Below are 24773 nucleotides of genomic sequence, written 5' to 3'. Positions count from 1 at the left end.
AACGGGTTTAAAGCAGTTTCTGTTTATTAGTACAACACTGCAGCTTGAGATGGTGTGAAAGGTCCTTTTCTTTATTATTTATCCCGATGGATGCTCTTTTTTTTACCTCCTGTCCCTCAACATAATTGCAAACCGACATCTTGTATGCTTGGAATGTCCTAAAAAAAGTAAATTAGATAAGGAACAGAAATAAACACAATTCCCTTTCAACTCAGTATGAGGAGACGCTCTTCTGAGAATCTACAGTGCAAAATCATGTTAGCATTTAGTTTCAAGCTGGCATTTGGCCACAGGAGCCATTACAGGAATATGCAAACACAATGTCCAATACAATAAGTGGAGTTGCAACCTCTAAGGTTAAAAGACCAGGCAGCATCCTGGGACTGCTACCAAAAATTTAAACTTCATGTTTTATTCCCACAATAAGCATAAAGTAAAATGATGTACATTCGTACCATAATGCAAGAGATCTCTGTATGTATATCTGTGTATGCCTGTATGTCTGTATCTACTTATGTTGGTTTGTCCTTCACATAGCTTGCGAACTGTTTGCACTTTTCATACCTATGCGAGGCTAAACTCTTTATAGTAATACTGGGATGTTTGTTCAATTATAACATCAAAATACAAGCGCCTACAGCCATTCTCACAGCTCTGTATACACTATGGTGCTTTGAGTCAGTCAGTCAATTACTAATGTCTGCATACTACTCCTGACCTTGGAAATGCTGATGTTTAGCAGGTATGTTTACCATGTTCACCATCTTAGTTAAGCACGTTTTGCCATTTGCTAATCGGCACTAAACACTAAGTAGTGTAAAGCAGAGGATGACAGGAATGGCACCAGTTTCACAGGAATTTGGTCATAAACCAAAGCATGAAGTAATACCAAAAAAAAAAGTGATCTGATGATGGTGCTAAATGAAATGTCAAAGGAACAATAACGTTCTTACAATTCATCCGGAGGGGAACACAAGTGTGTGTACCGAGTTTCATGGAACTCCATCCATATTTCAGTCATTGCCATCCTAAGAGCTGCAATGTGTGTGCTGTGTCACGCTCAAAGATAAACTCCTATTTCATATTTATCTATTTATTCGTGACCATAGCCGACTTTACTTTGAGTGTTTACAGCTCTCTATAAGTCATAAACCTCAGGGGAGACGGATTTGATGGAACGCCATATATTGTTTTGGGTTTTTAGATCTAAAATGGGTTTGCAGTTAAATTATTCAGCTGAAACAAAAACCTGCACCACTTTTCTCTGACGGTCCCCCTGGCGTGTAACTTCATCTTCTCCATCTGTTAACTTTCGTTTTTGTGTGTTTAACAGCCTCAGATTTTACACCCTGATAACATCACGTTGTTGTGTCCACCGGGCAGCACTTTTTCAATTAGCAGCTCTCAGCATGACCATCAACACCCAGCAGTGTGCACGTACCTGAAATTGAATTGAAATTAAATCTGTGAAAACTATTCTCAGCACAAGGTTAACCATAGAGGACAGTGAGCAGTATGTATCAAATTGTTCCTATTTGAACACATTTAAAACAGCTCGCTGAGGATGAAATCTAACTTGTTTTTACTGTAGCTGCATGTTTACACCCTGATAGTGGAAGAAGCAATCGTCACCTACATGCTACCTGCTACTCTGAGCCACCAGATGTTGCTGTAGTGCAGCAGCAGCCTGCAGAGACTCACACAGGGGGGTCAGCGTAAAAAAAAAAGCTGCCAAAGCAACCTGGAAATCTGATTTCTTGCAAGCGAAGCATTTTGCAGATGGAAAGTTTAGTTTGGGTCATTCTAATGTTAGGAATGGCGTGATGTCATCAATTTAGTTCGGCTGATACATCCCATCTGCAGGGAGAAGAAAAACAAAAAAAGCAAAGCCAGAAAGGATGACTTGTTGGCTAAAGAAAATCCTGTAGAAAGAAAAAAGGAAACACTGGGTGTGTTTCCACCTCACTCAGAGCGCACCCACGTGTGGAATTTCTCATGTATGTGTAAATAAGACATGTTCAGGTGTGCTGCAAAATGTTCCCACACAGATCTCCATCATCTGGTAGAACTTTGTACATGAACTTTGCTGCGAGTTCATGTATATTCCCACAAATAGAGAAAAGCCTTCTTGATGGTATAAAAAAATAAAGGCAAACTCAAACTATGAATGAAAGCTGTGACTATAGAAGTCAAGTTGGCAGCTGGCTGCTGCTGAACTTCCATGCAGGTACAGTGCAGGAAAGAGGAAATGTTCCCCTGCAACAAAGCCTCTTTCCGGTTCTGTCCTGGTCCACGTCCTGGTGTTTAGATATCAGACTCGTGTCTGGGTGTAACTGAAAATCAATTATAGGAAATCTCACAGAACTTAATTGAAACTAACGAGTCCCAGCATCTTTTAACGCCTACATTTTAATGACCGATGGGCTCAGTCGATACACACTGCCAGGCTCTCAGTGTTATCACATCTGATGTCATCGTTTCATGCCAGGTCCTGACTTGCTGACGAGGTTGGAATGCCTGTACCTGCTCTTCTGAAAACGTCAAGACAAATCAGTTCCGGTTGTCGGGATTTTAATGTTCAGCTACGAGGAAATACATTTAGTTTTATTCTTCTCTTTACTCTTTGTTGAATCTTGACATGAAACTGAACAGAGAGGAGGGGAATCACATTCCACAGCTGCCTGCTGTCTGTTTCAGTTTCAGGCAGAATTGAAAGACCACAAACACCCTCAGTTTGAATTAAGGCAATAAATAATCTCCCTCCATGTGCTTTTCTGCTCTCTAATTACTGTAACTCCCTTCCTGTGCTCCCTCAAACTTTACTGTTCTCCAGGATTTTATCATCCCTGCCTCCCTGCCTCCTAATCCCGTTTTGTTCCTCAGCGGTGGAGGGAGAAATTTGGAGAATTCTTTTTAGTGACCACACCAAACTCTCAAATCACATGCCCCGTTTTTCCTTCCCGTCCTTCTCCTAAATAAGGAATTACAGTTTGAGTTGGGAAACAGAGAAAGAGCATGGGGGCGTGTCTTAGAGTGAAATAAGAGGACCTGAAGGCGTAGCTCTCTCTTACTCCCGCTTTCTGTTGAATGTGGTGAAATCATATGTCTCAGACAGGAGTGTTTGCTGTATTTATGTTGGCAGTCCTGTACTGTGTACTCTGCACTGGGTTGTAGAGGGAGAAGAAGAGCAGGAACAACACGAGAACAGCTTTATTCACCTGAAAGCTACTACACAAAGTAAGTAAGGAGGCTGGTCTCAGTTTTCTGGATTCTCACTGGCAGTCAAACGATTTCTTTGTTGCTTTGAGGAATTTGTGGTTAATTCTGTTCTGGAAATATGAAAATGCACTGCACTCTTGCTCTCGGTCTCCTTCCTCCCTGCTCGGGTTAGATCACACAGGCTGAGCGCTGAGTTAATGAGTTCATGTTTAGTTCTGTCTGTGTGGATCAGATTCCTCCTGATGGGGCTTGTAAATTCTTGTGTTCTGAAATCCTGTTTCTTATCTACCTTCTCCTCTGAACACTCCTCACATGTGCTCGCAGCGTGCGAGGCCTAACGGGTTAACGGGTTCAGCCTCTGACAAATCTCTCATCGCTCTACTAATAATATGTCATTTCCTCATTTAATATATGCTCTGAACGCCGGGGTGCTACCTGGTCCAGGAAATGGCAGTGAAACTGCGTTTGTCGGTCAGATTCTGTGTGTTGTCACATTTATGGGCCATGGTAAAGTTTTATATTAAGGTGAATGACTTTGACTTCAGGTGGTGTCTGCTATCTCTCGTGATAAAATAGAAATAGAGAGGATAGAGGGAAAACATGGCCATAAACACTGAGGAGTCACCATGCGGTCTATTTGATCCTTTTGGGTCCATTGTGAACATGAAGGTTTTAGAAGTGAAGTGATGATGCACTTTCATGAAGCTCTTGTGCAACAGTGAGAAAGTTGACAAACATCTTGTAGCGGACATAACGAATGAATGCAAGTTATGATGTGATGTGAAAGTTGAAGAATTTGGGCGGGGTATGACACCAATGACGAATCACAAATTAAACCGTAACAACTGGAGCTGTATCTGAGTAAGATGCTGCACGTTGGGTTTGCCCAGAACAGCAGTCAGATACGAACAAGTACCACTGTGTATAGCCAAGGCAGAGGATTAATGGATAATAAGTCATTTCAATGTTCAGTGTTCTATTGTTTGAATAAATGATGATGAATATGTCACTGAAAATGAAAGATAGATGAGCAGCTGACGAGGTTTTGATTTGGCAATTGACTTAAAACAAAGAAACACATCCTCATTCTGCAGTGCAACCATTTATAATAAACTACAAGACATGTCAATGTAAAAATATGACCTGTAAATTGCATATGAGAGCTATTTTGGTAAATGGTGACATGTGACATGAGCACTAAAGAACCTGAGATTAGGTTTATTCACAAAAGCTGTAGAGTAATTATCTCATTACAGTCTATTTAGAGACATTATAGACACATTCAGTTTGATCGTGCTTTAAAAGAGGATCAGAGATAAAATACACAAACTGAAACTTTATATATTAGGCATCAGATAAACGTATGGTTCTAGTTTGCCATATTTAAAAATAACCTCCGTAACCTCGCCAGCACACGCAGCAACCATGTGTGGGGTGAGGTGTGTGTGTGTGTGTGTGGGGGGGGGGGGGTTGTAGATGACTCTGTGATTACAAGGTGTTCCCAGTAACCACAAGGCCACTCCCAGTTGATTGTTTTAAGGGCAGCCCTCTATAAAAATCTTCCAAAACACACACACCTGTGCACATACTGTGCCTGAAGAGCCTGTACTATCACCATTTTATCAGCCCTGCAAACACTTGCTATGCTTGAAATGTGCAGCAGAGAGTAACGGCAGCGAGGCCTAATCTGGTGATATCCAATCACTGGTTTACATGTGTGCTTCAGGGAACAAAATGCAGGTTAGACAAAGGGTTTATCTGAGTGAGAGTGTACTCTCTGACTTCCCTCATTGTTTCATTCAGATGAGTCCTGATGTTTGCAGCTGCTGGATGTTCCCTGGGCGTGCCAGGACGCCACAGATAGAACTCCTCCGATTGAGAAAGAAACAGAGTTTGGACATTTGAATATTTGCTTCTCTCCTGTTGCTGTAACAAAATAGCTTTGGAATTACTTAGAGGACAGGGAGACGCTTATTCTCCACATGCCTATATAACCACCGTAACCTCAGACAATGAACAGAGACGACGTGATCGACATCAGCTCCAGTGTGCAGTTGTGGGAGACTGATGAATTGTCAAACTATCAACACATATTGTGTAAGACTGACAGGCCTCTGTTTTGCAACGAGTGTAATAGGTGTGCCTTTCTGCCCCAGAGGGACAAACGTACTTTATGGTACATATTAAACCCACTTTGCCTGCAAGAATAAAAGACAGACTCTTGCACAGATGCACGCATTCCTACAGTGTATCAAGTGAAAAATTATACAGTTTCCATATACTTGCAGAGCATGAACACACTATAGATTTGTAGCGTGCACATACTTGGGAAGGAAGAGAAGAAAAGTGAGAGCAGTGAGACTTTCCTATCAGTTATAAACATCTCCATATGTTATCTGGGTTACTGCAAATTCACAAGTTGTGCAACTTGGTGATTTGTAAAAGCAATAACTGCATCGCGTTGGTTAACGCTTCATATTTTCATGGTTTTACTGCTTGATGCAGTGTTTGTTTTCTCTCGGGCTGTTCCCATAGTGAGCAACAGTGTCTTGTTTTGTTTAGATTCCTGTGTAAGCTACCTTTGTCAGAAAAGGAGGAAGGAAGTGACAGCTGAACGAGCAAACAGGATGCAAGGAGCGGGGCTGTTCTCCTGAAGCCGACAGGAAGCTTGCTGCATTAATAAGTGAGATAGGCTGACCATAATTACTCACAGAGAAGAGCAGGGTTGTAATTCCTTGAGACATTTAGCATTTTAATTTCTGTGGTACAAAATATCTTTGTTAGATAATTACTCTGACATTGTTGTGCACAGCTAAGCCTACAAACAAAAGATGAAGGATTACAATAAAGCTGAATGAACTTTGCTGCATTATCGGAAAGCAGACACGTGTACATACTTCTTACTTTTTATTTTCTTGTTTTTCTATTTATCAAGTCGACCTTAAAACGGATGGCAGATTTTGTTGCTGTTGGGCAGTTTCTTGTAAATATGCTAATCTTAGCAGACCAGCTCCTGATTGTAGCTTCACATTCAGGAATCAATGTCTCTTCTAACTCTCCACCAGGATCCAAAACATTATTCTGACCAAAATTGAAAGATTAAAAGAGCAGCTGGAAGAAGTGCACAGTTTAAAAAAAAAAAAAGCTAATAAGTTCTCACAAATAACAGAATACACAATAGAAACACACAACAGGAAGAAAATGATTAAAATCTGATTTGCTCTGACTGCAGGCCAGGAGTGTTGGTGTGAGCAGGGCAGGGATTTGTATCTTACATCGATTAAAATTCACTTACATCTATTAAATATTCACACTGAAGAGGACACAATGCACTGCCAGGGAGTAACGTTTGCTCAACTACCATCTACCACTAACTGTCCCCCCACCAGGATCAACATGGCAAATAGAGGTCCTGCGTACGGTCTGAGCCGCGAGGTTCAGAGTAAGATCGATAAGAAGTACGACCCGGAGCTGGAGGAGAGGCTGGTGGAGTGGATCCTCGCCCAGTGTGGCTCTGGATTTGGTCGGCCCGAGCCAGACAAGACCGGGTTCCAAAACTGGCTCAAGGATGGATGTGTAAGTGTTGTGCTTTGCATGTGTGTGTAAATACCTCTATAGAGCATTGTAATTCACAATGTGCAGTGTATTTAGAAGGATCTGCTCACTGTGTGTGTGTGTGTGTGTGTGTGTGTGTGTGTGTGTGTGTGTGTCTAGGTGCTGTGTGAGCTCATCAACAGTCTGCACGGAGACACCAAGCCAATCAAGAACATCAAGAACTCTGGCATGGCGTTCAAGCAGATGGAGCAAATCTCCATGTTCCTCAAAGCTGCCGAAAACTATGGCATCAGCAAGACGGACATGTTCCAGACTGTAGACCTGTTTGAAGGTGAGCTCATCTGTATTGTAACAATGGAGCCGAGTTGAATGTTGTTCAGTTTCCTGCAGTATAAATGAAGCTGTATTCAGCAGTGGAGAGCACAGGTCAGCTGTCTCTTCCTTGTGTCTCTGTTCATGTGAGACTGCTGTATGTCTGCAGGCAAAGACCTGGCTGCTGTCCAGAGGACCCTAATGGCCCTGGGTAGTTTGGCTGTCACAAAGAGCGATGGCAACTACAAAGGAGACCCCAACTGGTTCCATAAGTGAGTTGGAGCATTTTTTTTTTTTTTTTCCATTCATGTATGAACTCCACTTCTCTGTTGAAAGATGAAAAAACTAAAGAGATGTGAGGAATGAAACTGTGGACTGAGAGATATGTGTGTTTCTTGTGTGCAGAAAGTCGCAGGAGAACAGGAGAGATTTCTCGGAGGAACAGATGAACGAAGGCAGGAATGTCATCGGCCTGCAAATGGGCACAAATAGAGGAGCATCTCAAGCGGGCATGACGGGCTACGGGCGACCCAGGCAGATTATCAATAACAACCCCTGAACCCAGAGCAGTGCCTCCCCCCTCTTCCTCCCCGCTCCTTCTTCTTCTGCCCTCTGAAAGGCCAGCTTGCAAAAGGATGGCCATGAGGAAAAATGTGACCTGACTGTTTTTCAAGACTAAACTGGACCAAAACTAGGGACCAACGAGATCATGTGCACATACACACATAAATAGAAACCTTTAACTGTATAACTAAAACATTAGATATTAGTGTTTGTACTTTTACTCCACGATATGGCTCCTTGTGAATAACATTTTTCTTAAAGGATCATTTCAGCATGTTTTATCTCGATTACATTACTGCAAACCATAAGATTTGATTGAGTTCTTCCCTTACAGACATCCAAAGGTTTCAGATAATTTCAGTACACCATAGAAATCAACCTGCAGAGACTTGCCTGAGGGGTAATCCGACACATTAATCATTTAGTTTGCTTTATTCTTTACTTTAACATCCACGTAAATGCAGCAGTACCACGCCATCAACAGCTCTTTTCAAAAACTCCTCCAGTAGGTGCATTCAAGGACAATGTCTGATGTATTAATGGATTAAACCACCATATCCATTATTTATATTACACAGTGTGCTTGTTTGCTTTTTGTTCGTCTGCTGGCGTTGCCCCTTCTGACAACGTAGCATCAAATCTCATGTCAGGGTGTTCTTGAATGCACCATCAAGGGTAGTTTTGAAGGTGTTTCCTGCCACAACTGCAGAACAACACGGCAATGATGCAACGTCAACAGAAAAGAATGATAAAGAGCAAACTGAGCAAATGACTCAGTGACAGATAACTTATCGTCTCTGCTGGATCGTTGTGTGCTTGAATGAAATTGAAAAAAATAGCAGTGTGCTGTGGTTTACAAAAATATTAAGTATAAAATTTGAATTTAATAGGTTACAATAAGCACATTCATCACTATAGTCAATATAGTGGAAGTTTAGAAAGTCAATTGCCTTGCTTAAAAGAGGTGTGCTTCAACTGCTCCATAACACAATCTGTAGTTAAAATGCTGTCAGTCAACTAATTTCCTATTAAAAATGTTGGACCGTCTGTTTTTAGAGTTTGATAGTTCATTTATAGTCACTGATGTTGAAATAAAGTTTGATATAATTTTAAAGAAGCCTCTTGTGTGATAAATAGATAATCTGAGATAGCAGTAGTCCGATTATTGATAACCTGGTTCACAGTAAAAAAGATAAACCAGTGTTCCTGGCATCTCGAAACAAGTCAACGTTGCTGCAGGTGACCAGATTACCATGTACTGTGCTCCAAACAGATCAGCAGATGTAATAAAGTATACAAAAAGAGAAAGAAAGAAACTCCCCAAAGGCAGGAGGAGAGGAAATAATGGGAGGGATAGTGGCTGGATTTTCCCTGGGTGGATGGAACAAGAGAAACCAGGGGATTCAGAGGAGGACTATCACTGTCTTCTGCCAAGATTTTGTTTATACTGCGTTTATACTTGAGTACATATCTAAGCTGTTCAGCATGAACTGACAGAAAAAGGCCAGAGATGAAGAAGAAAAGTAGAAAACAAGAAACGGTGAAAACACGGGTTTGTTGAGAGAACGAGATTATGAAGACAAAAACAGGAAGAAGTGTGACTTTTAACTGAAAAAGAAATGTGCAGATGGAGGCGCAGGAGATTAAGGTGGCTGGGTTCAGAAGGAGTATCGGTCAAGACAGGATGACTTCAGAAAAAGCAGTGAGCATTTCCAAAATAGGAGTGATCATAGCAGAGGGAGGGTTAAAGAAAGACTTCCCTTTCCCCTTCCTTCTTACTCTCAATCTGTTAACAGGAAACTGAGAGCACTGACACAAAGGGGTGAATTACTATATTATAAAGTCATGAGAAACCAGTATAGATGTGGAATATACATGTGGAAACAAAACAGTAAATAGGCTCTTTGTCCAAGGGGTGACGTATTCTTATGTTTTGTTGCTTTTATTTTCTGTTATTTTCACAATAAAAGTGTTAGAAATCTGCTCCTCTTTTGTGCTTGATCACAGCGCACTCAAACTCATATTAAATAGTTCATTAAGACTTTTTGCAGCACCTACTTCCCTCTAATGGAGTCATTTGCTCTTGATAATGACCTCAATATTAAAACTCGCTCTACTGTTGATGAAGCTGCTGTGTCTCCGCGGGACGGCAGCTGTTATCTCAGCTGACGCTCCGATAATTATAAAGGCAAAAAACTGTTTATTATTTCGACGCTAATATTTATTTCAACACTAGCAGACTGGTGTGCTCTGACATGAGTGAACTCCAAAGTCTCACACTGTTCAACACATCTGCCCAAGTTTATCTCAGAGGTCCATTAATATAACGTGCCAGCTTTTGTGTCCCTGCAGGACATTTTTATACTGGATTTTTTTTTTGTGTGTGTTTCTAACAACAGCAAACATAACTCCCAAACTGTTAACTGTCAGGCCAAGAAACAAAGGTCTCGTCAGAGGAGATCCAAAACAGGCCAGACTACATTAAAGAAACAGAACAAATCTGAATAAATTTATTTGTTTAAATTTATATTTTTGAATGGTTTTTTTGTTGTTGCTTTTAATAATTACGGTTTACTGTTATATAATTAAGCACTTTGTTACACTGGAGGATCATATTAAGAAAACAAGATGGATTATTAAAGGCTTCACCATTCTCTCCATAATATGTAATCTATTCTATACTTTTGAACATTTTATTCATATTTTCGGAATTATCATCAGATAATTAAAAAAAAAATGGATTGGGGTAAAATCTGTAACAAAAGCCTATTAATCATTTCAGCTCTTAAAATGTTAGAAATCTCTCATCTATGAAGCAATAACAGTTCTCCCTTTATCATTTACTGATGCAGTAAGGTTACAAGCTGAAGCATATGGAATTTACCCCTCAACTTTGCTATCAATTTAAATTTTCTATGAAATAATTACAGCCTGGTATCAAAATTAGCCAAAATGTGTGATACACACATTGTTCCACTAGAAGAGACTGTGTCACGTTTTGCCCTGCCTAGGCGTGAAAAGTAAGGGGCTGTAAGTTTCGACACTAAAAACCACCAAGTTAGGTCTAAGAAAAGATCAGGGATTGGGTCACAGAAGTTACTTAATGTGCTTTACGCAAGTTCAGTACATTACATTATGCAAGTAGCTTATTTAGGTTAAAAGAAATCCACGTTGACTTTTGCTTGCTTACAAACTTGAACACAGTGTCCCGGGTTTAAAGTGCTGTACTTGCTCCATCCAACCACACCAGACGTCCTTCTGGTCATGTTAAAGGGCTGGTTATACATGCATCTACTTTTCATGCCGAGGCGGGGCAAAATGTAACACTGACACAGTATACTCTAGTGGACTGATGGGTCTATTACGTGTTTTAGCGTGATACCAAGCTGATCAAAGACTGATTCATTGAGAATTGATTGTTTTTGTAAATCTAATTAAAATGGTGCCTTGAAAAATTCCCAAAGTTAAGTTCTGTGACTACTGTGAGCGGAAACAGTGCTTAGGGCAGCAGAAGCAGATATTGAAACAGCCTTGTAACTGGATCTGTGTGGATAAACCCAAGAGATGAAAACCACAGCTCCCCTCTTTTTCTATGTAACTATCCCTGAGCGAGGTACATCGCTCAATAAAGTGCTGCAGTGCAGCTAAACACAGTGGTTGTACAACTTTACTTCCAGGAAGATGCTTGTGTAACAATTTAAATGTGTACAGAAAGGAATGTGCTCAAAGAGAAAATACAGTGTGACATGTGACTGAGGTTTAGTTTTCAGGTAGAAGTGATATCTCATTGTAATCCCTTCTGACCTGCCGGTGTGAAAGGCAGCTGAAATGAATGAAACTGAAAATCCCATTTGTCACATTTCAATTATTCACCAAACAAAGTAAAACAAATATGCCACCCAATCGTACCTCTTGTTTTATCCTTATCCCAATATTCTCTTTAGCCTATGTGAAGCACAGCAGTGGCACCCAGCCCTTTTTGACACCGGAGCTTTTTTTTTCTTCATTCCTTCAAGGTTTTAATGAACGCGTGGAAACACCAACACATCACTGGTCTCACTGTAGCGGAATGTACTCTGCTGCCATACAGGGGCATAACAGCCTTGAAGTGAGAGAAGTGACCTTTTGACTGGAGAGATGCCAGTTTCAATCCTTACACTGCCTGTGAAAATGTGAATGGTCAAGCTGATTAAACAACTCCTCCTCCTTCACTGGCTGCCCCTGTGCTGTCGAGCAAGGCATATGACAGTATGGGATGGAGTCCTCACTGCTCCGGCAGCTGTTCATTTAAAAAAAAAAAAAAAATCAAGAACATTTATTTTCAGCTGTGTCTCAAAAGAAAGGACACAACATATAGATACCGTGTAGGAACATAAAGAGCCCCTGATGTGTAACTTCTGTATAACATCCATACAAAGTTTGAAAACTTAAAGGCCCAAATTTGAAACAGTCAGGCTGAACTAAAGTCCTCCATGGTCCAGTCCTCAAGACCCAAGTAAATGAAATAAGCTTTCAGTCTGATTATCAGGCTGGAACTAATACCACAGTTAGTTAAGCCAGTAAGGCAGGACACTGAGTGACGCAGTGGAAAAAGTTGTCGCACACCACTGCAGTCGACAGACTTCAGTCGCTGACTGTGGGGCTTCTGGCTCGGTTAAAGTGAAGCTAGTGAAGGATTACGTCCTTGTAGCTGCACTAGTGACTTTTACTGTCTCACACAGTCTCATTCATACACCCTCAACAGGCATATACAGATTGCAGCTTTAACAGCATGCTATAACTTTCTCAGCAAAAAAAAAAAAAAAAAAAGTCCAGTAGTCTGTGTTGTAAAAAGCGGTGGAAAATAGATGGAAGAATGGATGGATCTGGGTCAAGAATGAACTTTCCATTTTTTTAAGCCAACATGGTTGAGAAGTGCTTTAAAGAGCAACCGGCCAAACTCTCACGTGGCATCATTAAAGGCTCCAGAACAGCTAGTCGTGGATATCATAGAGACAATGTTTCGGTAAATGTCATATTTTGCTTAAAAATGTATTCTTGGGCAGCCACGACCTGGAGGATGAGAAGCAGGGTTTGGAACCGAAGGATCACCGATTTCATTATTTTTACCGGCAAATCGTTGAGCGCTACAGCCTGCCTACTGCTCTGTGTGTATGTATGTATGTAAGTGTGTATGTGCACTGCGTAAGGATGGGTACAATGCAGAGGTTAAATTATTTTGTGTTCCTGTGTGTAAAAAACATATCGTACGTAACAATAAGGAAAATAAAGGGATTTTTCTTCATTATAAAAATGGCAGAAGTTTTATTTGACATGGTGTGGATGTAAAATATTTGAAATAAATAGAACCAGAATGTCCTTATATGGGTTAAAAATACAGACTTTTGTATTCTAAAAAGTTCTACTCTACTTTTCTCTTGGAACAAAACTTCACCAAACCAAACCGGAGTCCAGAATTTCAGCTTTCCCTTGACCAACACGTTTTCCCAATAGCACATCAGTAACATTATTACAGACATCGTTTGCAGATTTGGTTTTCCTTCAAATCAGGATGCGTCTCTATTTTGGGGAAACCATGAATTCACACTATTTATATGTTGACAACAATAATTGGTCTTATAATAGATGGCTTGCCATAAATTAGAGGGAATTAAATCGTAATGTGCTTTGTGGGTGAGTTTGGTTTGTACACAATGTCAGGAAGAGGAGAGAGAGGTTATAAATTGCGTCCTCCTTGTGAATGTGAAGGAGTCGTCAAAACCCATAATGGCTTAGTGGCAATTTGAAACCTGTTCTACAGTGAGTGCAACAGACAAAATGGAACTTGTCCTCCAGAGAATTTGGCCGTAAACTACATTCAAACACGAAAAAAAAATCCAGCTTCCTACTCCATGAGAAAAGGTTACAGGCATTGATTGACAGCAAAAGCAACATTAGGCTGCTTGGTATTGTGTGCAGCAGGGTGATGTCAGTCAGAGGTCATGACGTGACCACAGTGACTGAATGAGTAAGCATGCATGTCTGATCACATATGACAGATATGGCCTCCAGGTTGAGGTAAACTGAACTGTGTGCATGAATGACTCATGGAGTTGGTCGGAAACCACAGTGGAAGGTGCTGTGGTGTGACTCAAAGTGACGTTTGCTCTTCGTGTGGTGGCATCGACTGATAAGAGAGTGAAAAGGCAGGTCGCAGGAGTATCAGGTGAGAATGGTGGGTAATGTGAGTCCGGACGGAGGTGTGCGGCCCCCCCACCTCCCCGCTGCTGGTTTGAGGCCAAATATCGAGGTTTGAAAGGTGAACCATCAATTCAAACCCCACCAGGGCAAGACAAAGCTGTCCAGGCCGAGGGGCAAGTTGAAAGCTCAGAGCGTGCACTTAAATATTCATTTGAATCTTTGCCGCCTTGGTTAAACCATTTTTAAGATTTTTCTTGTGACCTGCCAACACCCACCTATTCAGTACTTTGCTGTGAGAAGCTGCAGTTTATCACCTAATCGACGGATCACGACAGTCTCGCTCCTCATTGTCTGACACCACGAAGGTGTAAAGTGCTTTTTGCACAGGGAGAGTGGGAGTGATGTGGCCTTATCTGGCTGATACAGGTGACTATATCTGGCAGAAGTACAATTCAAACCAATCCCACCTTCTCCGAGTGACAACAAATCAAGATTTCTGGTGTAAACACTTTCTCTGCTGCAAAACGCATTGAAACAGTGTTTCCTGGACTGTCGTTCGTGTCCCGTTTGTGGCAAATGAGGCACCACCTGGTGGCACACAAGAGCATTGTCAAACATGTGCACTCCACACAAGACCACGAAATTGTCGTTTTAACAGTTATAACAGATCACGTCACAATAATGTCAATAAAATGTGCCTGTACTTAGTCACGCAGAGTGGCGTCACATCACATCTCCAACGTAGCATTATGCGAACATTATCTTGATGCAGTCGGACTCCTCGTTCTTTGATTTTAGCGAACGGAATGGGTGAAATGTTATTGAGCCTCTGAATGGCGCCACATCTGGTAAGAGCTGGGAATGCATTCTTTGATTTTGAAACAGAGGCTTGATGTTGTTGTTATTTAGCCTTTCTGGGGCTATTGCATGATTCAATCAGGGAATTTAATTTAATGAAATAAATGGTTGGTATCTGGAAGTGGTCCACAGGGAATTTGGTTTTCTGCATCATGGTACATCATCTGAAAAGTTTAAGAACCGCCACATGAAAACAACCACTAAATACCTTTTTAGGTGGTTTTCTAAACCGCTTTTATCAAAACAACAGCTTCTGCATTTCATTTCCTCTGAAATTATACAATCATATTGTGAAGTTGGGACATGTGACGGATTGACTTTAAGATAACCTCACTAAAGGTCACAGCACATGACACCGGCACAAACAGGCAGCAGAAACAATAACCTTTGAGAGCCATTATTGACACTGTTTTGTTTTGTTTTCCAATATTTCTTCCACTTTGGACTCGTTGCTTAATACCTTGTGTCATTGCTTAAATGATAAATGAATAAGCATGTTGGTATTTCTTCTTTGTGCTCTGTGTAAAACCTATACTGTGTGGAGCAGATACAATATAGGTCTAATACCCGGAAGCATGTTGTAACCACGGTGCCATTTATCACACTTGACATCATATTACAAACACTGACCTAACAGGGTTGTACAGAACACAACGCATCATATATTTAATCAGAACTGTGTTTTTTTAAAAAAAAAAATTATTGCCTTCTCTGTAAATATAGTTGGCTCGGCTGCTACAGATTGCCTTTATTAAATAGGTCAGTAGAGCAGGAACAGCACACACAGACAGCCAGAAGTAGATTTTATCAGGGTGTAGCTAACTTGCTGGTGACGCCTCCGTCTCTGTGAATTCCTGCTGGGATTAGAAAGTTATCATTTCCCATTTTTAAACAGCGTGTTGATAGAAGCGGTGGTCAAATATTTATCTAGAGTCTACATGGCCACATTAACAACATATAACAACATTAAGGGGATAATTAGATTGAGCAGCCTGTGGACACGGTATGAATGTGCTCCTTTCCCCATGTTTTACTTGTTACAGTTCACAAACGGTCCACAAAAAATGGAAACGCTTGTAAAAACAAAAGCTTTAACTCCTCAATCATTCCGGTGTCAGAAACATCAAGTCATAATGGAAATCCAGCACACATGACGTCAGACATTTACTTTTCATTGTTTAGAATTGAATGTGCTGACAGTACTTAAGACTTCACATTCAGCCTGCAGTGAAGGCCTCCAGATGGAGGAACTATTCGAGCTCTCAGGAGGGAAAAGTTGTGGGTCACAGTTTAATGAGAAACATCAAAACTAAGCAAATGGTTTTTAAACTGGGCATTTAGGAGTCTGTATTTCCTCTAAGTGCTGTTGAATTATTACAACATTAGAGAGAGAAACGTGGTGAAAGAACATTAAGCAATAAAAAAAATCTCTGTTCAGTTCGCTGATGAAATGCCTCCCTCTGTTGGTGAAGGCGTAACACTAACACACACAGCTGTGGAAACATCAGAAACTAGAGCATTTTTTTACAACCGGATAGTTGAGTGTTTCGGGTGCACACTACATGGGCTGAAATGCAAACAGCAGTAACCCCCCCCCCCGCCCCCAGTTTAATTCTGGGTCAAATGGACCTTCACTGCACGCCTGTCCCCCATATTCCCTGTCTGTCTGCATTGTGCAAAAATAAAATCTTATCAAAGAAAACAAAGCTCTCACATGATAACTCAGATCATTGGCTAATGACTAGAAACAGAAAACACATGATTAGATCCTTGTTTTTTTTATTTTTATTGGAATGCTTTATCTCAATTACATGACAATGAGCCAAGACAGTGCAAATACTGTATCACAGCAAACACAGACTCCCACAATCCCCCTCCCCCCCACCCACACACACACACACCGCTTCAAACATCATCTTCTCAAACTTCATGTCTTATATATACAACTGGCTTCACTTCTAGACACTCGCACGTCCAACCTCCACAGTCCAGCACCACACACTGTGCACAACCGTCCTCATGAACACTTAAGGCACACACACATACACTATTCATATTTAACATATCGCGCAAATGTGCAGAGCTTAAGACAGCAGTAACGTCGGGTAGCTCGACGCTCCACACGAGACTCTCGGCCACAGAACAGCAAAAGCTCACAGACAAATTGTTTTTTTTTTCTTCTTTACACGACCTGTGATTGCGTTCTAGCATTCAGCGTGATAATATTCAGCATAGCTGTGTTCAGTAGAGCTTAACCACGTGGCTACGATTTCGTCCTAAAAATATTCAGTAACTAGGATCGAGGGCGGCAGGGCTGGGTGAGAAGTCGACTACAAATACAAGAGGGTTTGAAATTAAAGAGGCGGCCAAATAAAGCAGTGCTTCTAAGAGAAAATACAGTATATAAAGGAGGGAGAGGGAGAGAGAGCCTGTGCCAAAGTTTGAGAGTCTGATTACAGGTATTTGGAAGCAGACAGAAACTCTGGCATGTCCCACATCATTCTGTACTCATAAGCACTGATTCATGATATGGTTAACACTGCAAGAAGAAAGCAGGAGGACTCTTCTTTCTTAGTCTGAAAAGCTGGCAGGACCTAGTTCGACAAATGTGTAACCTGCTTATTTGAAGTTGTCACTTGATTATTTTGGACCTAAAATGTTAAGCGGCATGGTTGGATGTGTTTCTGGAAGACCTTGACATTATCAGAAAAGTAGATTCAGCAGCATAACATCACTAATAGATAGAAATACATGCTACTGACTGACAGTGCCATTTAATACTGGAGGCTTTCTACAACATAGTCTTAAAACAGGCATGCAGCAACTTCCGGTTTGAGCTGAACACTTGAGTGACACAGGAGTCAGAGGTGGGATCTACTGTGTGTGTGTGTGTGTGTGTGTGTGTGTGTGTGTGTGTGTGTGTGTGGGGGGGGGGGGCATGCCAGATACACAATCTATTATTGAAAAGCTAGTCACAGAGTTCAAAAGTAAACATTTGTTGGACTAAGTGCTCCTCGTTTGGCTGAGTTTATGATTAAGTACAAAAAAAAAAAAAACTACTGAGCCGACAAACCTGTCATTGTAAATGTGTGAAAACGATTTCATATGCAGGTTTACGCTTCAAGCTAAATAATCTATCTGTGAGTTATTTGTACATATAATATAGTGTGCTGCTCAGGAGTCGATCCCAAAACATGCCACACTGATTCGTAACATTTTACATTAGATTCTTTCATTTTTGGATGATTTTTGGAGAAGATCTTTAGAGAAGCCCGAGGAGGTGCTTCTAGTTCATTAAATTATCTTGTGATGTTAAATGTATTCGTGACACCTTGAGGGATGGTACTGAGCTGGAAACCTCTGCTCTTTGATGTCAGACTCACAACATTGTTAGATAAAGTTCTGCACACTGTGGGTCTGCTGTGCACTGGACTTCTTGTGTATATTATTAAGAGGCTGCGCAGCTAACTGTTTTATGGGCATGAAAACATGGAGGAAGAAATTAAATGGTGTTTTTTTTTCTCTGCGGTACAGGCGGCAGAGGGAAACACTGGTTTTATCCACGGGCCGAGATTAATCTGTATGAGTGCCACTGCAGTCCCACATGAGCTCAGTGTATCTGTCTGTGATTCAGAGGAGTGTGACCTTGGTGGATCCTTGTTGCAACAGAGCTTACTACTGCAATCACAGTGTCTACGTCTGTAGTGAGGGTCTCTCTCCCTCTTCGGCACCTCTCCGCACCCACCCCTCCGATCATGAATGTTGATCCCACACCCCGCGAGGGCCCACTCGCATCAGGGTACCTCGTCCCCCTGAGAGTGAGCCCTTCCTCCTCCGGGTACCAGTGGCATGTCTCCCCCACAGCGGCGGGTGAGGCATGCCTCTGGATAAATGTGCGTGGTGGCCACAGCCCTCAAACCAGTGACGCCCGTCTCTCCTCCGGAATCTCCTCCAGCATCTGCAGCAGCAGGTCGCTGAGGGGCTTGGCCATGGCGCGGTAACCCGTCGGCGTCAGGTGGAGGAAGTCAAACATGTCCTGTGGGCTGATGCTTCCGTCTGAGTGGACGAACCCCCCGCTCACGTCCAAGAACTGAGCCCGGCCCAATCGGGGCAGCCAGGAGCGCAGGAGGCCGTTAACAGCAGCGTTCTTCTCCCTCAGCGGGTTGGGACGTTCCCCTCGAGGCAACAAACCCTGAGGTCCACAAAAATAGTTTGGACTCAAATATGAGGATTAATATGTTTTGGGGATTTAGGGATTATAGTTGAGCTGTCACGACCATTCAATTTTTGTTGACAATTGTCATACAAATATTTGTGATAAACAATTTAATTGTCTCCTTCTGTTCATTTTATGCCGATTAAAGTATAAGCCTACTCGGAGTTTAATAATACACATACAAATGATAGGGAATAAGAGCCATTTATTTGGCATTGAAACATATAAATACCGCCTTTGACTGCTGTGTTTTTGGCTGCAAATCCAACAAATCAAATTAAAACAAATGTGCCCACGGTGGTGCTGTAATGCAACTAAATTCATAAGGTGAATGTCAAAAGATTCTCGTTGAATTGCAGTCCAGTCAAATATCAGAAGTTAAAACAGTTGGTGGCGCTTATTGTCCACTCGTGTGCAACTAAACCAACACAGAAGAATTGGGCACAATGAAATGATGTCATTAGAAGAGTGCCAGCGAGGAAATGGTTGTGGAAATGTGTTTTCCGTTTCATCCAGATGTTTTTAAACAGATAAATGGAAGAAATTCTAACAATTGTGAAAAATGGAGGAGAGGAGAGGAGAGAAGAGAAAAAAAATAGGAATATTTTGCTCTACAGAAGCATCATATCCAGCTCTATTCACAGACCTTGTAGATGTAAACAATGACGCAAGCAATGGTGATCATGTATTTGCCAAAGAAAAAAACAGTCCTACACCTCCCTTGTAACGCTACAGCAAACACACTCATTAGATAGGAATACACAAGGAAACGCATTTCAGTGATATAACCAGCACCTGGAAGATCCATCTTGACACAAAGACAGCAGGTATTCCACATGCACCAACTGTTTTCTTCTTCCTGCAGGCGGGCCTTACTATGCTGAGGGCCACCGTGATGTATGAAAACTGTCAATCTCAAAGACAACTCATAGATCCCCTGACAGAGATTTTGGCATTTCATATTATTTGGAGAGAATTCCCTCAAAGAAACATCATGACTGCAAAGTTATTTAATCATTTAAAAATGGCCGAACATTTAATTTAATCAACCCTGTTTGATAACTGGAAGAATGAAAGACAGCGAGCTAACACCAGGTGGATGTAAACGGTCACCCAGAGTAAATCATATAAATTATAAGTTAAACAAGTGAGTGGATGCAGTGTTTTTAAAGGGGAGCAACTAGAAACACCATTTTTGAATGTGTTTGTTGGAGGAACAGACTTTTTGGATCCTTGTAGTATTTGCGTTAAATTATTTTACAGCATAAGTGAGGTCAACAATTGTGGTAAAGATTATACTTTTATTATGTGCAATAAAAATATAATAATAAATCTGGAGACACCTCACATGTAAGATAGACAGACTTTTCCCCTGCTTATTACCGAGTACACGTATGTACTCCGGCCTCAGCACCACTACTGGTACCAGCAGACAGGCGCTTTGCAAGTGCACAAAAACTTTTCAAACAAGCAATTTCCTTTTTTTTCCCCCCCGCACACCTGACCTCTGCTGTTACAACTTCAACCCAGGAGAACCACTGCCTCGTATTTTAACAGGCCTACGAGTGTTACATTCAGGTGTATTTTATGTTACCACAGATTTATTTTGAGCTGCGTGTTCACACTGGGAAGCTGGTGACTTATGTTTAACATTCATATCTCTGCAGGTTTTATTGTGACATAAATTGATAAATCACAGTCATGTTTTTTGGTAAGATGATTCTGATAATGGTGCCGTGTTGACAACTAACAATCAACATCGACTGTTAGACTTTACTTTAATGACCTTCCTTAAAGTGTTTTAGTGTTTCACCAGCTCTTGAATGAAGTAATGTCTGATTAATAATTTTATATAAGTGAAATGCATCAAAAACTAGCTCAAGTTAAATTATCAGTCAACCAACACGTTGGAATAAACCAGGAGCAACAAAAGAGGAGACATAGGACTTAACTCACCAGTGCAACTATCTTTGCCTTGGGGAGGCGGGAGGTGAGCAGCTGTGCAATGGCCAGAATTCCTCCAGCAACCTGCTCTGCTGTGTGTTCATAATTGTTGGTTCCTACCCACAACACCACCACCTGGACAAGAGAGCAGACAGGAACTTTAATCCCTTTGACTGAATGCAGTCTATTCTGTGTGCGAGATGTGAAAGTGTGTATACATGAATTTGTTCTGAGCTGCCTTCCTGTGCGGCAGGCTCGTCTCACCTTGGGACGGATGTTCTCCAGCTCTCCATTCTGCAGCCTCCACATAACGTTACAGGTGGTGTCGCCTCCGATGCCGAAGTTGAGTGCATGAAGAGGAGAGAACATCTCCCTCCAGACCTGTGGACAGAAAACCACAAGTCTGCCTTTAACATGAGCTTTCTCCGGAGCTTAGACTCTACTGATGCTGATCACGAACAAGAGACATTACACGTGTATATATATATCTCACCAATATGACACCAGTGGTGGGGCAATAAACATAGGTACATATCAAACTAGTATTAAACCTTTGTGCACCAATTAAAAATATCTCACAAATATTTTCTCATGTTGCAACACCGCAAAGTTTTTTTTTGTTATGCTGATGACATCATTGTGGGTTTAAATACATACAGAAGGGGACATCTCCATTTCTTTGTTTTCAAATTTAGTGCAATTTTCCTGTGTGATTCCCTCATTCTATTATCACCTACATTGTGACTGAGAGACTGTATAGCCAGTCTGGGTGCACGCAGTGTTATCTGAGATGATATCTTAGTTGTTTAACAAAGTCGTTTATATATTTTACTTCCAGGAAACTTAAATATCTCGCCTCACCTCGTACTGCTGCATTAGTTGTACCATTGAATCCCCAACAAAAAGCACATCTGGTTCACCATCCTTGCACTCCTGTACAAATCTTGTGTGCTGCAAGAAAAAGAAAAAAACAAGAGAGCAGGTGATGTAGTGCTTGACTGTGACAGACATTTACAATTCATTCAAACAATAAGCCTGGATGAGCTGCATGTCAGGCCCTTAAATCTGAGGTAACACCTTTTGCGTTATGACATTGGTAACGCTGAGCAGCAGGATAATACTCCTGAGCCATCAAAGTCAGAGAAAATCCTTCAAGTCCATATCAGTCCAGACATGTCTGGTGACCCATCTGATATAGAGGTTGGAGTAAAGCAGACTGGCTCAGTCTAATCACCTTTGGAGGATTAACCTTCCAGAGACCAACCAGGATGCCACAAAACAAACAAACAAAAAGTCCTGCAAATGATTACAACTTAGAAGAACGTGATTTTATTTTCTTCAAATTAAAGTCACAACCCCTAACTAATATAATAATGACCATCCACCTTTCCATTTACTCTGTATTAGTCACTAATGTTATTGACAATATCATCAAAACATCAACTGAAAGACAAACATCTCTTCAACATAATTGGCTTCAAAGCAAAGCAAAGTCATTTACCTCACTGGTAAGAGGCAAATGTCAGACTTTATCAAATGTAGAATAAAAAGAAGCAGATGAACAAATCTCAGAATAAAATCACTGAATCTAGGCAGGGTGATATTAATGTAAAGTCAATGTAAATGTAAAGAATGAGACCATGTGACAACTGATAGTAAAAGCATGCAAAATGTATAATTTCCCACCAAGCCCTGCCCAGGTGCAGGCCAACACTGCTCCAGGGCTAATACAATATTTCATCTGAGGTGCAATATACAGTGAGAGCAGCTCCATCAAATCGTAATCTTTCCCTTTAAACTCCTCACACCGTTTCATTTTAATAAATGGTCAAATAGCTCAACAAAAACCAAAGATTAGAGGAAAAGTCCAAAAAAATGAAAACCGATTTATGCATCATAACTTTGATTTTTCTTTCCTCCTCTCCCTGTAATCATCTGACGACACGCAGACTTGTCTGCTGACCCCGTTTATAAAACTGGATATTAAGTAGTTCAAACCAGCCCCATCACCGGCAGCTACCGAAGCAACATTGATGCTTTACTGTTAATAATTTAATAATGACATATCTCCTAAAATATCAGTCAGAGGGGGAAAAAAAGTATAGTTTTACTTTGATATTTGTACTACAGTTTGCTACTAATCAGTACTTATACTTAAACAGGCTTTTTCAACTAGCACTCTTACTTGTAATGGAGTATTTTTACATTGCTGTGTTGGTAGTTTTACTTCAATAAAGGATCTGAATACTTTGTGCACCGCTGCCCAAGAATAGATCAGCCCTTTGAAAAAAACAAACCCAATGTAAACTGATGGTAACACACATCTGACGGTAAAGTGCATGAATCCTGCAACACACACACACACACACACACACACACACACACACACACACACACACACACACACACACACACACACACACACACACACACACACACACACACGAAGCATATCTGACGTGACTTATAAAACACGTGGTGAACAAACACACCTGTGACATCCACCGGGCGTCTCCGTGAACATCCTCTACCGGCTGAGCCACCGCAGCTGGGTTCAGTTCATCCCCGCTCATCCTGAAGAAGATAAACACAGTTTAAATCACAAACGATGCGTAGTGTTAATATATATATAAGACATGATAATGAGTCTATAAGGAGAGAGATTGTTTATTGTTGGTGAAACGGCAAAATAAGAGGAAAGCAACCTTTGCTTGGGATGCAGCAGCTTAACGCTTCAGGACAGACAGACAGACAGACAGACGTAAGACGGATGTAGGCCACTTCTTTCTCTTTCTAGGAGGGTGTTTGTTTGTAGATCTCGGAGCAGGTCGCATTAATAACTCCGCTGAACTTACTGGATATCTGACGTTTGCTCGTTAGCCAGCCAGCCAGCTACCAGGCTGCATCTCTTGATACACGTTTGACACGCCCGTCGTTCATATATATTTATATTTATATATATATATTTTTTTTTAAAGCAGAAATTACTCCGTAATTGATCAAAGAAGCTACCTGATAGGGTGTCACTTCTCGGCTCCCCGACTTCACTTCACTGCTGTCGGCTCGTCGATGCGGATGATGCTCGCTAGCAACCGTTAGCTGGCTGTAGCTAGGCGAGACAACAAAAGGTGTGTCAAGAGGACAACCTAGAGACAGAGACAGAGACAGAGACCGTTTCAGGGGGGAGAGCGACGCTGCTTCGACTGACACCACGAGCCGTAACACGGTTGGTAGGCAACCAAACAACTGGTCCCCGCAATGCATCATGGGTAGGCCGTGAGTTTGGGGACAAACTTCGTACCCTAAAACATTTGTTCCAAACAACGAAGTTATTTTGTTGTTATATGAGGAGTACGTTTCAGTGGGTGTCAGACACCGGATGGTGAAGAGAATTAACGCCTCGGTGCCAGTGTGACTTTTAGTTTTGACCCGAGATCTTTGCTGTTGTTGACTGGATCTCTCGCTTCCGCTTGCGTCCCATCACCGATCCTGGCGCCGTCAGCTGACCGCAATGCATCATGGTCGCGTTAGATCAAACGCTGCATTCAAGCACCGTAGAAAATACAGGAAATGTCAGCTTCGTAGTTTCTAGCTGTTTCTAGCTGTTCACATTTGGTGCAAATATTGTAGGCTATGCTTTCAATTACGACCATAATAAATGGATAAAAAAAAAAATACAATGTTGTTTTTTGTTTGTCATTCTGATTGGCACCACTGAATTAAACATTTTGTATTTAATATAAAACAAAGGTAAATCTGTCGTTTATCACAGTTCATATAAAATCTGCACAGGAGCGACCAGATCACCGTAAGACAGTTGAGGTTCTTACACAAAGCAGATCAGCCAACCTCCAGAAAAACCACACAACATAACATTTTAGTGTAATTATACTAATTGAACCTCATAAACACACAATTAATTTAT

At 41.3% G+C, this 24773-nt stretch overlaps 2 protein-coding genes across 3 annotated transcripts in view; one reads left to right on the top strand and one right to left on the bottom strand.

Moving 5' to 3' along the window:
* Positions 1–9631, top strand: part of LOC138622003 (gap junction delta-2 protein-like) — a 36193-nt gene extending 26562 nt beyond the window's left edge. Inside the window, exons 4-8 of the mRNA XM_069700446.1 lie at positions 3061–3237; positions 6609–6795; positions 6934–7105; positions 7256–7358; positions 7492–9631. Of these exons, the coding sequence (XP_069556547.1) occupies positions 3061–3237; positions 6609–6795; positions 6934–7105; positions 7256–7358; positions 7492–7645 (793 nt within the window). The 3' untranslated portion in view covers positions 7646–9631. The remainder of the gene's footprint in view (positions 1–3060; positions 3238–6608; positions 6796–6933; positions 7106–7255; positions 7359–7491) is intronic.
* A 6827-nt stretch (positions 9632–16458) lies between these two features.
* pafah1b2 (platelet-activating factor acetylhydrolase 1b, catalytic subunit 2) lies at positions 16459–24272 on the bottom strand. 2 transcript variants are annotated; one of them, XM_069700478.1, is made up of 7 exons: positions 24150–24272; positions 23861–23994; positions 23341–23422; positions 21710–21799; positions 21113–21229; positions 20861–20983; positions 16459–18880 (listed from the first exon to the last, which is right to left on the bottom strand). In XM_069700478.1, exons 3-7 carry the CDS (start codon positions 23419–23421, stop codon positions 18602–18604), a joined length of 690 nt encoding a protein of 229 aa, XP_069556579.1. In that variant the 5' UTR covers position 23422; positions 23861–23994; positions 24150–24272; the 3' UTR covers positions 16459–18601. The 2 variants fall into 2 exon arrangements, with proteins under 2 accessions (XP_069556579.1, XP_069556581.1); XM_069700480.1 differs by lacking the exon at positions 16459–18880 and adding an exon at positions 19095–19450.
* Between the last annotated feature and the right edge of the window lie 501 nt (positions 24273–24773).

Source organism: Brachyistius frenatus, unplaced genomic scaffold (genome assembly GCF_029030835.1).
Source record: "Brachyistius frenatus isolate BFR_SWC_R1_liver_20210118 unplaced genomic scaffold, ASM2903083v1 Contig_34, whole genome shotgun sequence".
Lineage (NCBI taxonomy): Eukaryota > Metazoa > Chordata > Actinopteri > Embiotocidae > Brachyistius > Brachyistius frenatus.
This window is presented reverse-complemented; position numbering and strand designations above follow the sequence as displayed.